This window comes from Falco naumanni, chromosome 3 (genome assembly GCF_017639655.2).
Source record: "Falco naumanni isolate bFalNau1 chromosome 3, bFalNau1.pat, whole genome shotgun sequence".
Classification (NCBI taxonomy): domain Eukaryota; kingdom Metazoa; phylum Chordata; class Aves; order Falconiformes; family Falconidae; genus Falco; species Falco naumanni.
In genome coordinates this window covers 51,262,484-51,276,194 of record NC_054056.1, presented here as the reverse complement: position 1 = coordinate 51,276,194, position 13,711 = coordinate 51,262,484, and the positions used below count along the sequence as shown (strand labels likewise).

The 13,711-nt window shown below is 48.1% G+C and overlaps 1 protein-coding gene across 1 annotated transcript in view; it reads left to right on the top strand.

The window, feature by feature from the left end:
• Positions 1 to 3,806: 3,806 nt before the first annotated feature.
• Positions 3,807 to 13,711, top strand: part of PARD6G (par-6 family cell polarity regulator gamma) — a 68,065-nt gene continuing 58,160 nt past the window's right edge. Inside the window, exon 1 of the mRNA XM_040588621.1 lies at positions 3,807 to 4,109. Coding sequence (XP_040444555.1) covers positions 4,038 to 4,109 — 72 coding nt within the window. The 5' untranslated portion in view covers positions 3,807 to 4,037. The remainder of the gene's footprint in view (positions 4,110 to 13,711) is intronic.

Genomic DNA, 13,711 nt, shown 5'->3' with positions numbered 1-13,711 from the left:
AGTCAGAGGGAAGCCCCTTGCATGCTGAAAAACACCATTACAGGTGTGCGAGTTAGACACGTTGCAGCAACTTTTATTTGTCTAGCAAATAAAAAGGTTTGAAAACAGGAGTATCTGAATATTTTTTAGATGGTCTGTTGGAACCCCTGGGCTGTGGCATCCCTGCTTGGTTTAGGGCAAGAAATTAGGGTATTTGGTGCAGTGCTGCATGTAGGAAGAAGCTATGTGGCTGGGCGAGAGCAAATGTGCCCCCGTGCCCTGATTGCAGCCAGGGACAAGGGTGCAAGGAAGGGCTAAGAGACGGGCACGTGGGAAGAAACGGTGATTTAAAAGCTCTGCAGGTCAGAAACAGGGTAAACTAACTACGGATTACTAAAACAGATGAAGATTTATAGAAATTGTCAAAGGAATGCGGTGTCCTTGGCAAGCGATGAGAAAAAAAACACCCTGAAAGGTGCCTGAGCAAAGGCAGTTAAATTGAAACCATGTTTGTGACTGAGTTTGAGGAGGAAAACAGCTGGTAGGGGCTGCAGCGCCTGGTGCAACCTGGGGCTGGGGCAGCCTGGGAGCACACAGTGTTTTGGTTCCTGCTGGTATATGGAGCTGAAGCCACTGCTCATTACAGCGCAGCACGGGCAGGGGGAGAGAAGGCAAGAAAAGGAGTTTTCTCAGGCTGTCTTAATCATGTCTCAGCTCTGCTCTGGAGGAAAGGGATTAAACCTGCAAGTAATTTGGAAATGGAAAAAAAAAAGCGTATCTTAGCGAATTTACAAAAGTGGACTGAATTGGATTTCGGTATAGCTTTATTGAGAAACATTCACTTTTAATAAGTTCTTAAATAATATTAATAAAGAATGTTATTTAATAAACTTACATAATACTATTGTATTCTCCTACTAATTATACAGCTGGTTTTTCATACTGTGACCCTCTGCCCATGCATGTGCCTGTTTCAGCCTCATCAATGAGGTTAGGATCAGAGTGGGTAAAAACTGTTTATATTAATTTACAAAAGAATGGATATTTAACTCACATTTGATTTCTTTTAAGTAAAACACTTTTATCTTAAAGGTCTGTTCATAGAATCATGGAATTGTTTAGGCTGGAAAAGACCTTTAAGATTATCGAGTCCATCATTATGTTTGAAATCATGGCAGCATATATTAAAACCTGAGCAAAAATAACTGAAATACTTTTTCGGGTTTACTGATGGGATTTTTTTAAGAGGGAAACAGATCAGCTGAGAAAAAGCAGCAGAAACCAGATTTTGTTGAAGCATTTTTTAAAAGAACCTTTGCTAGCAATAGCCTCTTTGGAGTATATTTCCTTGTCTTAGCGCATTCACCTTGTTTACTGTGGTGTTTAATGAAACGTTGAAAAGGCGGGCAGGAATGGAACAGCAGAAGAGCAGCTCTTCTTATGGGTGAATAATGAAAAAAAAATAAATAAATAAGGAGAGGTAGTGTTCTACCACTTCTGAATTCTTGTAGGACAAAAGAAATAGAAACAACATTAGCTCCACTCCCCAGATAAGACTAATTTGTGTGCTCAATGCACCTGTTAGCTTCAAAGACAGGGTAGAGGAGAAGAGGACTGTGTATTCACGTGGTGGTAGAAACTGCTGACAGAGAAGGGGGAGTGGAAGCCCCCATAGCCCTGCTGGTAAATCAACCTGTCTTAAGCTGTGAAAAATGTAACTTTATTCTTTATGAATCCAGCATGGTTTACCAGCTTTTATCTCACCCCAAAATATATATATTTTTGTTCATTTTCATTTAATTCCCATTCTGGTTACACACAGTTTGGTAGGCATTATTAGTCTGAAGAGTCTTCATTAATATGAAAGAGATGGTAATGAAGCATATGCAGTCCCTGAAGGAAAATGAAATAAAAAAAAAGACAAATGAGTTTAATCTGTGTTTCTCAAATGAATATCACAAACACAAGTAGCATCAAATTAAACACTAAAATTAAATTGCTTATTGACTGCCAACTGTTGAGAACTTACTTTTTCTTAGAAAAAAATGAACAAAGTAAAAATTAGAAACAAAAGTTAATACAGATCTTTCTTTCTCTGTGGTTGTGATTCTGAATTCAACCACATCACCATGTGTCTGAAACATGTAAGAGCACTCCAGGGGCTCTTTCCTGAGCCAGGAGGTAATGCAGACAGCAGGGTCCCTTTCCAAGGCTCAGCTGGTGGACAGGTGGGCTGGGATAATATCCCAGGGACTTTAAGTCCCTGCTAATGCTCCCAGTGATGTGAGTAATACCCCTACTGGAGGTTAACATGGCTAGACTGGTCCTTCAGCTACTGATCAGCTTCATTCCAGTGAACCGGCCTTGTTGCTCCAGATGTTGAACCACTAATCACATGAATCCAGCTGTCGGATTTCAATGTCCCTCTTCCAATGGAAACATCCCAAAAGGGATGTTCAGCCCCTTGGCACCCTGTATCTCCACAGCTTGGCCTTGGCCATCACAGCAGGAAAGTGAAGCTGCTGCACTGCTCCTACTAAGATAAAAAGAGGAAAAGATCAAGTTCATACAGCACTTCCTTTCTCAGCTCTCTCGACCTCATTTTTCCAGTTTGACTTACAGTAAGCTTTCCAAACACAGTGCAAGCCCAGAACAGGTGGCAAATGTTCATTTCAGATCGATTTTCCAATAAGCTGGAACTGGTTTGTAGCTGGGGCATATGGTTTGATCCTCCTACTTGGAGTCACATGAAAAGTCAACTCCTTTTTTGGTCATTTTTTAGCCCCTAAATTCGTGGGTATTCCCTGTCGCTGCTGTTGACACCTGCCCGGTGGGTCTGGAGAAGGAGCGATGGGTGATTCGTCATATCTGCTAGGACTTCATGCTCCTTCCTTAGACGGGCAGATGATCCTGGGATATGTTGAGCAGTAGAAAACTGGTTGCACAGGTCTGTGCCTTGTCCTCGGCTTCTTTACATCACGACTGATGTTTTGGGCAGGACTGTGTAGGAAAAAACACCAGTGTCTAAGGCTCTCAATGACTAAAAGAAATTGACTGAAGGGAAAAGGTCTGTTAGAATTACAAAGGTCCTTGGCAGTAGATGGAAAGAAGTAAGTTCCTCCGAGATTCTCAAATTAATAACCTACCTAATTAATAAAGGCTGCTAGCAGAGGGAGGCAGTCCACGGGTTTATTTCAAGGAGGGAGTGGTGGAAACTCCCCTCCCGAACCTGGTGATCTGTGGTCTCAAATTAATGACTGGCAGCACCGTTCTGATCCCGACGCCTTATGAACGATCAGCACCACCTGGAAGGTTCGATGGGGTCCCCGTGGCACACAGCGGGCACCTCCGAGCACCCCTGCGCTGGGGGGTCCCCGGCTGCACCACAGTCCAGCGGCTGCTTGGGGGGCACCTTCTGCACCGTACACGATGCCGGCAGCGACGCTCACGGCCCGCGAAACCGGGCAGGTGGATGGGCCCGCTGGGCGCCGGGGCCTCGCACCGCCCCGGGGCGAAGCGACCTCACCTCGACCCGCGCCACCGCCCGCCCTCGGGGGCCACGGGTTAAAGCAGCCCCGGCCACCGCCCGCTCTCGGCGGGGCGCGCCGGCTCCGCGCCGGTCCCACCGCCGCGCTGGTTTAACGGCGCCGGGCGCCGGCCCCGCGGCACGTCCCGCCGCACTGCAGCTCCGCCGCGGCCCCGCACACTCGTGGGCAGCCCCGCGGCCGCCGAGGGGCGGGGCGCCGCCGCGCGGGGCGTGGCCGGGCCGAGCGGTGGGGTGGGCGTGGCCGGGGGCGTGGCCTGCCGGCCCAGGCGCCCGCCGCGAGTCGCGGGTGCGCGGCTGTCGGGAGCTGGAGCGCGAGCCCAGCGGAGCGGCCGCTCTCATTGGCGCGCCGGGACAAAGTGGCCGGAGCGGAGCGGGGCGGTAGCGGGGCGCCGCGTGCCGCCTGCCGCGCGCGGGGCGATCGGCTCGCGGGGGCGGCCCGGGGGCGCGCGGCCCGCGGCGGGCGGGAGACGGCGGCGGCGGCGCGGGCGGGGAAGGCAGCGCGGCCGGGAAGATGAACCGGAGTTTCAACAAATCTCAGACTCTGCGGTATCTGGAGTGCAGCGCGGTGGAAGTGAAGAGTAAGGTGAGGAGAGCGCGGCGCGGCCTCGACCGGCGGCGGGCCGGTGCGCCCCTGCCCGGCCCGCTCACGGCCGCTCTCCCGAAAATGAATGGAGTCCCCCCGTACCCCCCCAGTCCCGCCGCTCCCTGCCCGGTGCTGCCGGAGCCGTGCCCCAGCCGCAGCCCAGAGAGCGGTGACGGGCTGGCGGCAGCTCGCGGAGAGGCGGGACCACCGCTCCGGGCGCAGCTCCCGGCCTCGCCCCCGGCGAGCCGCCCCTGCCCGGCATGAGGCGGCGGCGGCGCGACCCTTCCCCGTCCGCTCCCGGCGCGGCGCCGGGGCTGGGGCGGGCGGGCGCCGGGGCCCCGCGGCCGCCGCTCCCGCTCGATCTTTTGTTTCGCTTCGGGGACTTCGGCGTTAACTTTCTGGGGCAGCTCGGAAAGCGCTGGTCGCCTCGCCTACCGGGAAGGCGGGGGCTCGGCCCGGGGGCGCCGGTGGGGCGGGCGGGAGCGCGGAGGTGGTGCCGCCCCCGGGGTGCTCCTGCCCCCAGCAGCCGCGGGGTGCTTCGGCCGGATCCCGGGTGGTGGCTGGGGTGCCCCGGCGCGGGTTGGTGAGAGAAGCCGGGGCCGAGGAGGGAGAAGGGCCGCATGCCCCCGCCGGTGCGGGCAGCCCCGAAATCCCGCTGTAGGTCCGGGCCGGGGAAGCCGGAGCGGGGCCTGCGGGAAGCCTCACCCTCCTGCGGCGGCTTTTCCAGGGGTTACCTGGGGGTGCCGGCCCCCGCCATCAGCCAGCCGGCTTTTGCACGCTCCTGTCGCTAGGGAAGGGGTTGCGTCTGCAGGGCTGCCCTGTGCAGCAGCAGCTCCGCCGGAGCTCGGCTCCTCAAAACGGATCGGCCGGCCGTGCCGGTGGCTGGTCGTGCCGAGCTCTCTTCAAGAGGCTCTCGTTTGAACCGGCACATCAAAATCCTGCCTGCCATCTCTACGAGCAAGAAGTAGCGTTTAAGCAAAACTGAGGAATTTCCCTGGAAGCCTGTGTTTTATATACGTGTAACCAAAAAGGCGTAGGCAGTGCGTAAGTTGAAAAGAGCATGGAGTAATGTTAGCATGTCCTGGAATTGTGCGCAGCCCCCATCACCTGCTGAGATGGTATCAAAGGCAGTATCTTCGGGACTTTGTGATCGGTGCTCCCCATATTTGTCCCTTGCTGCTGTTAATGCTTGTATTCAGATCAAACAGCTTTGAGCAGCACATAGACCGGGGAGGATGGTGGGGTGGCTTCAGTGGGAGAACTACCTTTTGTCCCAGGGACTTTCCATTTGCTTCCAAACATGGCACCTGAAACGTAGGTTCAGGCCCTTATTTTCTAACCTGCTGTTGCCACTTGAAGGGGCTCAGTTGGCCTGGAAAGTTCCATCCTGCTTCCATTGCTGGGAAGTTTTGATTCAGTTTGTACTGGTTCTAAGGTGTAGCCCACCCACAATGTGGCCCCCAAATGCTCTAGGAGATCCTGTTTTGTACTCAGTGAGTTATACCCCACGCATTGCATGAGCTTCGAACTAAAACCTTGACCCAGATAAGGAATTTTTTTGAAGTTTACTCTCTCTTTAATACTTTAATATTAACATAACTTGAGTTTCTTCTATTAACAATTAAAAAGCCACCTTATAATTAACACCTCATAGCCTCCTTGACAACTGCAGGAATCCTGTAAGTGGATCCTGTGTAGATGCAGAGTGCTTTAGGGAGGCTGTAAGTGTACGAATGACTGTGGATTGCTGAAGAAAAGGAAAATAAACTTGTGTGGGTGGGAGGGGTTTACTGGAGGTCTTCTGTAGCTCAGGGTTGTCACTGCTGATGGCCCAGAAATTGCCTTAGAGGGCTGTACCTCATTGGAAGGAAGCTTAAAATAGAGGCTAAATTCAAAAATATCCTGCTGAGGGCCTGCACCCAGTGGTGATCCATTAGTGTGCAGCATGGGTCAGCGGAGGCTGTACTGCTGCAGTTCTTGGTGCTGGTGGGGTTATACTGTTGGCATGAGTTACGCATGATAACATCTAGATTGTTTGTGTTGCAGGTTGTTGGCAAATGGGAGGTTGGTACTGACATCGCAACATGGTTTTCTTTTGCCTGTAAAGCTCGTAGGTTCTCTCTCAAACGGAGTTGCTCTTCAGCAGTTAGAGGTAGACCCAGTGAAAAGCTCTGGGTAATGGTACTTGGCAAAGTGCTGTATGAAGACCTTACACTTCTTGCTAAAACATGGTAATCTTTCGGGGTTGGTTATGGTGCTGTCTTGTCCCAGTGGATCACTGGGTTGTTGTGCTGCAATCCTCTAGAAATACAGATCGGTTTTATTCTTTTATTGAGTAAGGCTGGGGAAACAAGAAGATTCAATAATGCTGCTTTTGGTAGCCGTATGTAGTCAGCCTTTTAAGCGTTTAGTGTCTTGTGTTTTGTAAGTATGAGGCCTGCCCTGTCTGGACTTGCCTGAGAACTCGAAAGTTGAGTCTAAGAACTCATGATTTTGCAGCTATCGCCTGCGAGCGCAGGCTGCCAGGTGAGCGGGGGTGGGTGCAGCTCGGCTTCTGTGCCAGGGCATGCTGCTGGCTGGGGATCAAGGGATTCTCGGGTGGATTTTCAAAGGCTGGGGAAGTGGCGGGCCGTGGGTAGGTGGAATCCCTTTCAGCAGAGGATCTGGGTGTGAGAGCGCGCCGCTTCTACACAACAGCGTGAAGTAGCTTTTCTCTGAAGATCGAGTTGGATGTAAAGGAGCTCTGGAAAAAATAGCTGTGGGGAGTCGGATGAGTGATAGGCTGCAAATGTTGGGGTTTTGATATGCCTGCTTCTGTTACTATAATCGGGTTGTTTCTTCCTTAAGGATAAACATTTATCCAGCTGGTGTGTCGCGTTAGTCATGATTCAGAAATGGCTGCTGTGAAAAGTGACCAAGATTGTCCTGGATTTCCTCAGTTTCTTGCCTTTTCTCTGAAAGAAACTTCTTGAAAGTTGGTTTGTGCCCTTGATTACTGGAAGAGGGGAGTTCGTTAGATGCTTGGTACCATGATGGGTAAGACTTCTCTGGCAATCCCCAAGTACTTCAGTTTTAAGATTCCCAGTGTGTGTCAGAGGGTTATTTTTTTTTAAAAAAAAAGGTAGGGGGGGCATCTTGGTGGCTGCCCTCGCTCCAGTTTTTCAACACCCTTCTTGTGCTGAAGGGCCAAAACCTGCAGGTGGTATCCCACTTTACTTGTGGGTGATCAGGTTTCAGCGGGTCTGAACTAGCCTGTACCTTCCCTGGACCTAACCTGACCCATCAGCCCTGCTCGGAACATGGCCCAGAAGCATGCTTCAGCTCCTGACGCTTGTGTCTGTGGATATTTTAATGCCTTGTGACTACTCAGTGGGAATGGTCACAGTGATATGTTCTCCGGCTACGATGTCTTTGCAGAAGGATGAGCTTTGTGGCGCTGTGTAATACCTCTTGGTGTACGTCAGGCTGCTTTTTCTCTGGGTGACTGTAGGGTGCTGCAGAAGCCTCTTGGATCCATGTGTTGCAGCAAACACCTTTGTTTTGAGACATGACAGTGATGGAAATTGCTATAGTCTTCTGCTTTAAGAAGTCCTCTTCCTTCAGGCTCCGTGCTTCCTCCCTTCCTCTGTCTCCTCCCCTGAGAGCTGGTCTTACAATCAAAACACTTAAAAGGTTATTGCTAGATAGGAAAGCGGAAGGATAAAGAGAAACCTGCTTAGGAATTGGCACATGTTGTAGGAAAATAATAATTGAATTGTAATTACACCTTATCCCTCCTCTTCTGTCTTTCATGACAGAATAAATGAGAAACTCGGTTCTTATCTAGGTGTTGTCTGTGTAGCTCAGGATTAATGTTTCGGCCCTTTTAGACAGTATCTGAAAACACGTTATCTTGCTGGCTTAAAACAACTGTGTATTCTCATGTGTCTAGTACTCACTGGCTCCTTTCCCCCCATTGTCCGGTGACAACTATCTGTCCCCTCTGAAGAAATTGCCTCTAATCTCTGAAAAGGTTTCCAGATGACCCTTTCTCTCCCTCTTCTCCATTTTACCCAGAGCTCCAGTGCCTGCAATGTGTGAGGCGTTTTTGTTTGTTTTGTTTGGGATCTCATGGCCACAGGCAGGGTACTTAACCTATTTTTCATTTTCTGTCCTTAGCTTTACAGAGAGGTTGCAAGCCTCTTTCCCCATGAGTGTAAGCCTACAGAAGAACAAACACTTTAAAAATAGGAATTCCTACATTAATGGTGAGACTTCTCTTTAATTATAGCTCCATGTAGCCAATCTTCTTTTGTCCTGCTTGGAGTGAAAAGAGGTTTGGTTTTTTATGTGTGCTGGTTTTTTTTTCTTCTTTTTCTTGAATTGTATGTACAGCTTTTCAAATAGGAGGGTGGTTATCAGCCAGAGTGTGTATTTCTTTTCCAGTCATTTGGATATTCCGGAATAGTAAAGGTGTAAGATTGCCTCAGGTCTTTAAATGGCAGCTGTTTGAATTGTTTGTGAAAGTGTGGTGTGGCTTTTTGTTTTGTTTGGGTTTTTTTTTTCCACGTTGAAACTGAGTTTTATATTTCTGGCTTAAAAGCAGAAGAGAACTGTTTTTCTACTACTACTATATGATTTCCTGCAAGCTGTATATATGAGTAAGAATTTAATTTCATGTTTTCAGAGTGGCTAAATGCACTCCTGGTTCCCTGAAAAATAGGCCTTTGGAAAAAAAATCAACTGACACCGGTTGTTGAACCCTCTGAGACAATGGAACTTTTGATAATGGCTGAGGATTATAAAAGCACAGCTACCTGTCTCAAGTGCTGTGACATTTCTGCCTTATTATTAATGTCATGTTTTCTTGCATTACAAACTGCTTTACAAATTAATAATAATGTGATTAACATCCCACTGCTATAAACAAACTCATTAAGATAAATGTATGTAGTTAACTATAACCGTACTTTTTTTCACCCTTGCTTCCCCATCCTGTTTTGTTCCAGCAAATGCTGGGGTTCAGATGGATGCCACAAACAGATTTTTAATAAATCTTCAATCATCTTCTGATGTGTCCAGAGTATAGACATCGTACTGTTACGGTCCTCTAAGAGTATGTTTATGTTCAGCTATGCTCTGTGTTTTTACAGTCACTAGCAGATAAAATTATGTGGTTTGGTCTGGGCAAGTGTAGAGCCAGTGCTTCAGAAAGCCTGCCCAAATACTAGATTGATGTAATATCCAAACAGTGTGTGAGTGGTTTGTCCTGCTTGTGAGTTCTCCTCTTTTTAGGAGGCATGTCTTTGTGCCTGTTAAATATAGCTGTTTTAAACCTTTTTGCATCCTACCCACCCCCACCCCCCCGCAAAAGTTGCTGATACTGCTTGGACACCTTAGCAGTATTACACGTCCACATGACTGTTTAGCTATTACAGTACGTGTACACACACTGTGTGTTTGAAAGGTATGAATTATAGCATCAAACAGCATTTTAACTGTAGTGATAGCAGTAAGAGCAAACTTGCTTTTACCAGTTCCCTGTGAAGAGATTGTAAAGGCCTGATGGTTCTCTGGTGTTAACTAAGTGAGAGAGGTCTAAACATTGTGTTTTCCAGGCTTTTGTACTTTGATTTCACTCTAATCCTGAAGCCTTACGGGCCTTCTGAAGTTTTAAGAAGCATTTTCCATGTGTAGCACACTTCAAAATTGATCAAAAAGCATCACTCTTTTTATAACTACAGGATTTAAAAACAGACTTTTAAGTCTGCTTTAAGTTTTTAAGCAGTACTTTAGATTCTTCCAAGCTAAGGTCATACTTGTCATACCTAGAATAAAACTAAAATAAGTGCAGTGAAAAAGCCTGTAACCAGCTGATTTAACTTCTGGTTTTGAGCTTCAAAATGTATTTGATTATATGCAAACCAAATGTGGCATGGACTCAGAAAACCGCAGTGCTTTCCCCCTCTCAAATGAAGACAGTATGCTACAGCAATAGCAACTTGAGACAGTCTGGATTGTTGCAAAATGTGTCAAGAGAAAGAGACTGTGAAGGGTAGTGTCTTAAGAAATCTTGCCTCAGTTCCTTTCCCTCCCAGTTTGCTGGGCTTCAGAGAGCAAGTAGAGTATTTATTCCGATGTGCTAAATAGCATCTACTGAACTCCTGGTTCCTCTGTTATTACAGATCTTTGTTTTTCATAATAGAGTGACTTTCTGAAGTGGTAATACCTAGTAAACCTAAGTCTGTCTTTAAATGGTTAGGTGACTTGAGGGAAAGTGACCACATTTTAGCAAGTTACCATGGAGCAGCTGAGCCACAACAGTTGGTCCTGTGCGTGTTTCCTGCCCTTTGTAGATGTGGCCAAACTTCAGCTGCAAAGGTGTTGCACAGACAAGTAATTTGCAATAGTTCTGTTCAGTTGACAGCTGCAACAAGCACCAGCACAGTGTAACTACCTTCTCTGATCTGTATTCCGGCACTATGTGAGCAGTTGTGTCTGTAGGGAGATACAGGTAAGGCTCGGACGTGTACTCTGAGCGACCTGGCTTTGCAGAGCATGGGATGGAGGAGGATGCGCTCTGATGCTCAGGTTATAGTCTCAGGTCCTGCATAACAAGGGAAAAAAAAGGTCAAAATCTAGTTACAGAAAGATGATAGTTTCTCTGACAACGTTCCCAAAGTTTGTATACTGTTACAGGCTTGGGTGCTAGCTGTGTGAACCGGATGGTCCTGGATGTCCTTACGATGCATTGACCAGAAGGCTAGGACTGCTACCTTGTGTTTCAGCACCTGCCACACTCTCCTATTCTTGATCCTGCCTCCAGGTTCTCAGCTTTACTTTTGTAATCCTTTTTAGCCTAGTAACTTGAGAATTTCTAATCTGCTTAAAACTTGGTCCAGCCAGTCTGTTTTAAGTGAGTATAGTCTTCTGAATGTAGTCTTGCCACACTGAAACAGGCCTAAAGGACACTGAACAATGGACCTTTAATTTTCCGAGGTGCTCTTTAAAGTTGAAGAGTTGTTTACAGCCAAGTCAGAAAGGAACGATCTATGTGAGGTTAAAATACCTGTGGAGGCTCTGTCTGGCAGACTGCAGGACTAGCCACCTCCAAGGCATTCTTCAGGGGTGCAATTAATAGTGCTTTCCTCAGTAGTCCCTTATCATTCCCTTTGTGAGAGACTTTGTGTGCACTTCATCTGAGCTTTTAGTAACCAAGAAATGTTCTTCCAAGGATTGCTTGCTTGCCCCTAATTACCTTTACAATGCAGGCCAGAAGTTAAAGATGAAACGTACCTTTGGAGAGGTTCCCTCCCTCTAAGTGAAGGCACAATCTCCCAGTACAGAGGTAGGCCCGTTTCCATTGGAAATTCCTGAAGTTAATTGAGGCAGAAATGTCTGGGGCAGGGTGTGGTGCACCAGCCCCAAGCCAGGTGGCCTGGGGCCATCCCTCCTGCTTCTGCTCTGCACAGCTGTTCCCAGTCCCCCGTCAGGTCTGGCTGGGGTATGTGTGTGGGGTGTATGTGTCAGATTACTTCCCTGTAGCTGTTGTTGGCCCTGAGCTCATGGGGAAACCTTTGATGGAAACTAAAAGGGTCTTAAATAAGTTTGCGACCAACCAGAGCCCTTACACTTACAGGTGCCTTGTAACTGTGCAGATATCTCTTTGTAAGAGACCTGTACTGGTGCAGAGCTGCCTTTCTGCAGGAAGCTAGGCTCACAGGTTGGGCTGCTGTTGGGATTGTTGACTTCGATGGGAGGGGTCTTTTGTCGCTTTGGGTGGCAAGACACCAAATGTTCCTTTCCCCCTGATAGTGACATACCATGGATGTATGTTTGCATCCCGTGTTGTATTTGTGCTAAAGCTGTGTGGTGCCGTGGTGTATGTGGCGCTTAGTGTTCTTTTGAAAACATAGGACCAGCTTGGTCTTCATCCTTTGCAAACAGACTTTGGTTTGTTCCCAGAGGTGTAAGGGACTAGAAGAAAAAAGGAAGAGATTTGTGTTTGGAAAGGTAAACCAACCACTTCAGGCAAAGATTTATTTTAAAGGCTTTGCTGCGACAACTGTTTCTTGAAGGAGGACAGCGCTGTGGGTTTAAATATCAAGAGTGAAGCAGTGAGGAAATCTGGCACTGGGTGCTGCTTGGAGGCATTGCTCACTGAGAGGGATGGTAGGGAGAAAGCAGCTATGTGGGTGACCTGATAGGAGAGGAGCTACTGGGAACAAGGGTGGTGAAGAAAAGGGGTGATGAGTTCAGACAAACAAGCTGGGAAAACTGCTTTTATGGATAACTGTTTTTGCCAGCTACCACCAACCAAGAAATGGGTGGTAGTGAGACAAGACAGTGTTTAGGAAGGCTAGGGAAAAGTATAGGGCAGCAGTCAAGGCAAAGTCCAGCTGTGCAGATGAGTAGCTGAATGGTGTCCATGGATTTAAGATATTGGGCAGAAAAGATCTGGGTAATAAATACGTAGATATATGCAACTGCCTGGATGATGAGTGGTACTGAAGTTACAGGTGCTGGGGAAGGCAGTGTAATGGTCTTGTGCCCAATGAAAGAAAGTAGGTGAAGCAGGGAAAAGGGCAAGTTTAGCTTTAAGTTGCCCTTGAGCTGGCAGCTGAGCATCTGTGAAGTGATCAGTAAGAGACTGCATGGGAGGTTGATCTGAGAGTGATGGGGACAGAGAAGCTGAAGTTATCTTCTGAGCAGATGCAGAACAGAGAAAAATGTTCTCATGGACAGAGCCTCACAGACTGCTGGAGAGGTTTGGAAAGGTTGCAAAGCTGCTGTTTTTCAAACAAAAACAAAAAGCAGAGACATGAAGCATTGTTTCCAAGAAGCGTGAAAAAGAGGAACCAATGGATTTCTTTGGGAAGAGAAACTATTCTAAGAATTGAAGATATTAAAGCATGGCTGTGTTTTTATGGGGGAGTGGAAGGGGAGAATGCAAGGGAGAAGGGTAGGAGTGTGGCATGATGCCAATCAGGAAAAATGTTGGGGGGGGGAAGGTAATGAAATGGTGTCTCTGGTGGGGCTCCTTTGAAGGGCAAATAGATGAGAGGCTGTCTTGCTCTTGTGACTGTCTCTTGGAAGAAACAGCAAGGTGAGCAGGGGACTCCCACGCTTCCCGCCAGCTTGATCATTGGGATGGAGCACAGCTGCTTTGGGGCAAGGGGTTGAAGGGGAGGAGAGAGAACTTGTTGCTGCAAACATCTGCTTGGTTGGTGACAACCGCAATGAGATTGGGAGCAGAGCAGGAGAGTGCTGGGTGATCTAGGGAAGGCACGGCTGGCAAAGAACAGAGAAACAGAGATGTGAATGTGGCGGCAGAGCTCTGAAGTCCCAGATGAAGTCAGCCAGCACAAAACCACTTATGGCCAGGCTTCCCTCCTCCTCTTTCTGGCTCTCTACTCCTCCTCACTGATAAAGCAGCCCTGACCAGGTCTTTCCCACTTTGAGAGTCTCACAGGTAAGCAGAAGTTACAATCTATGCAAGGATGAGAGTGTTTGCTTTTCTTTCGGTTCCTGATTTTACTTCATGGGAGAAGTAGGTGGCTAACGTAATTAGTGTTTATTGCTCAATGTTGCTTTTATTACAATAGCCTGAACTCAAAGCCAGC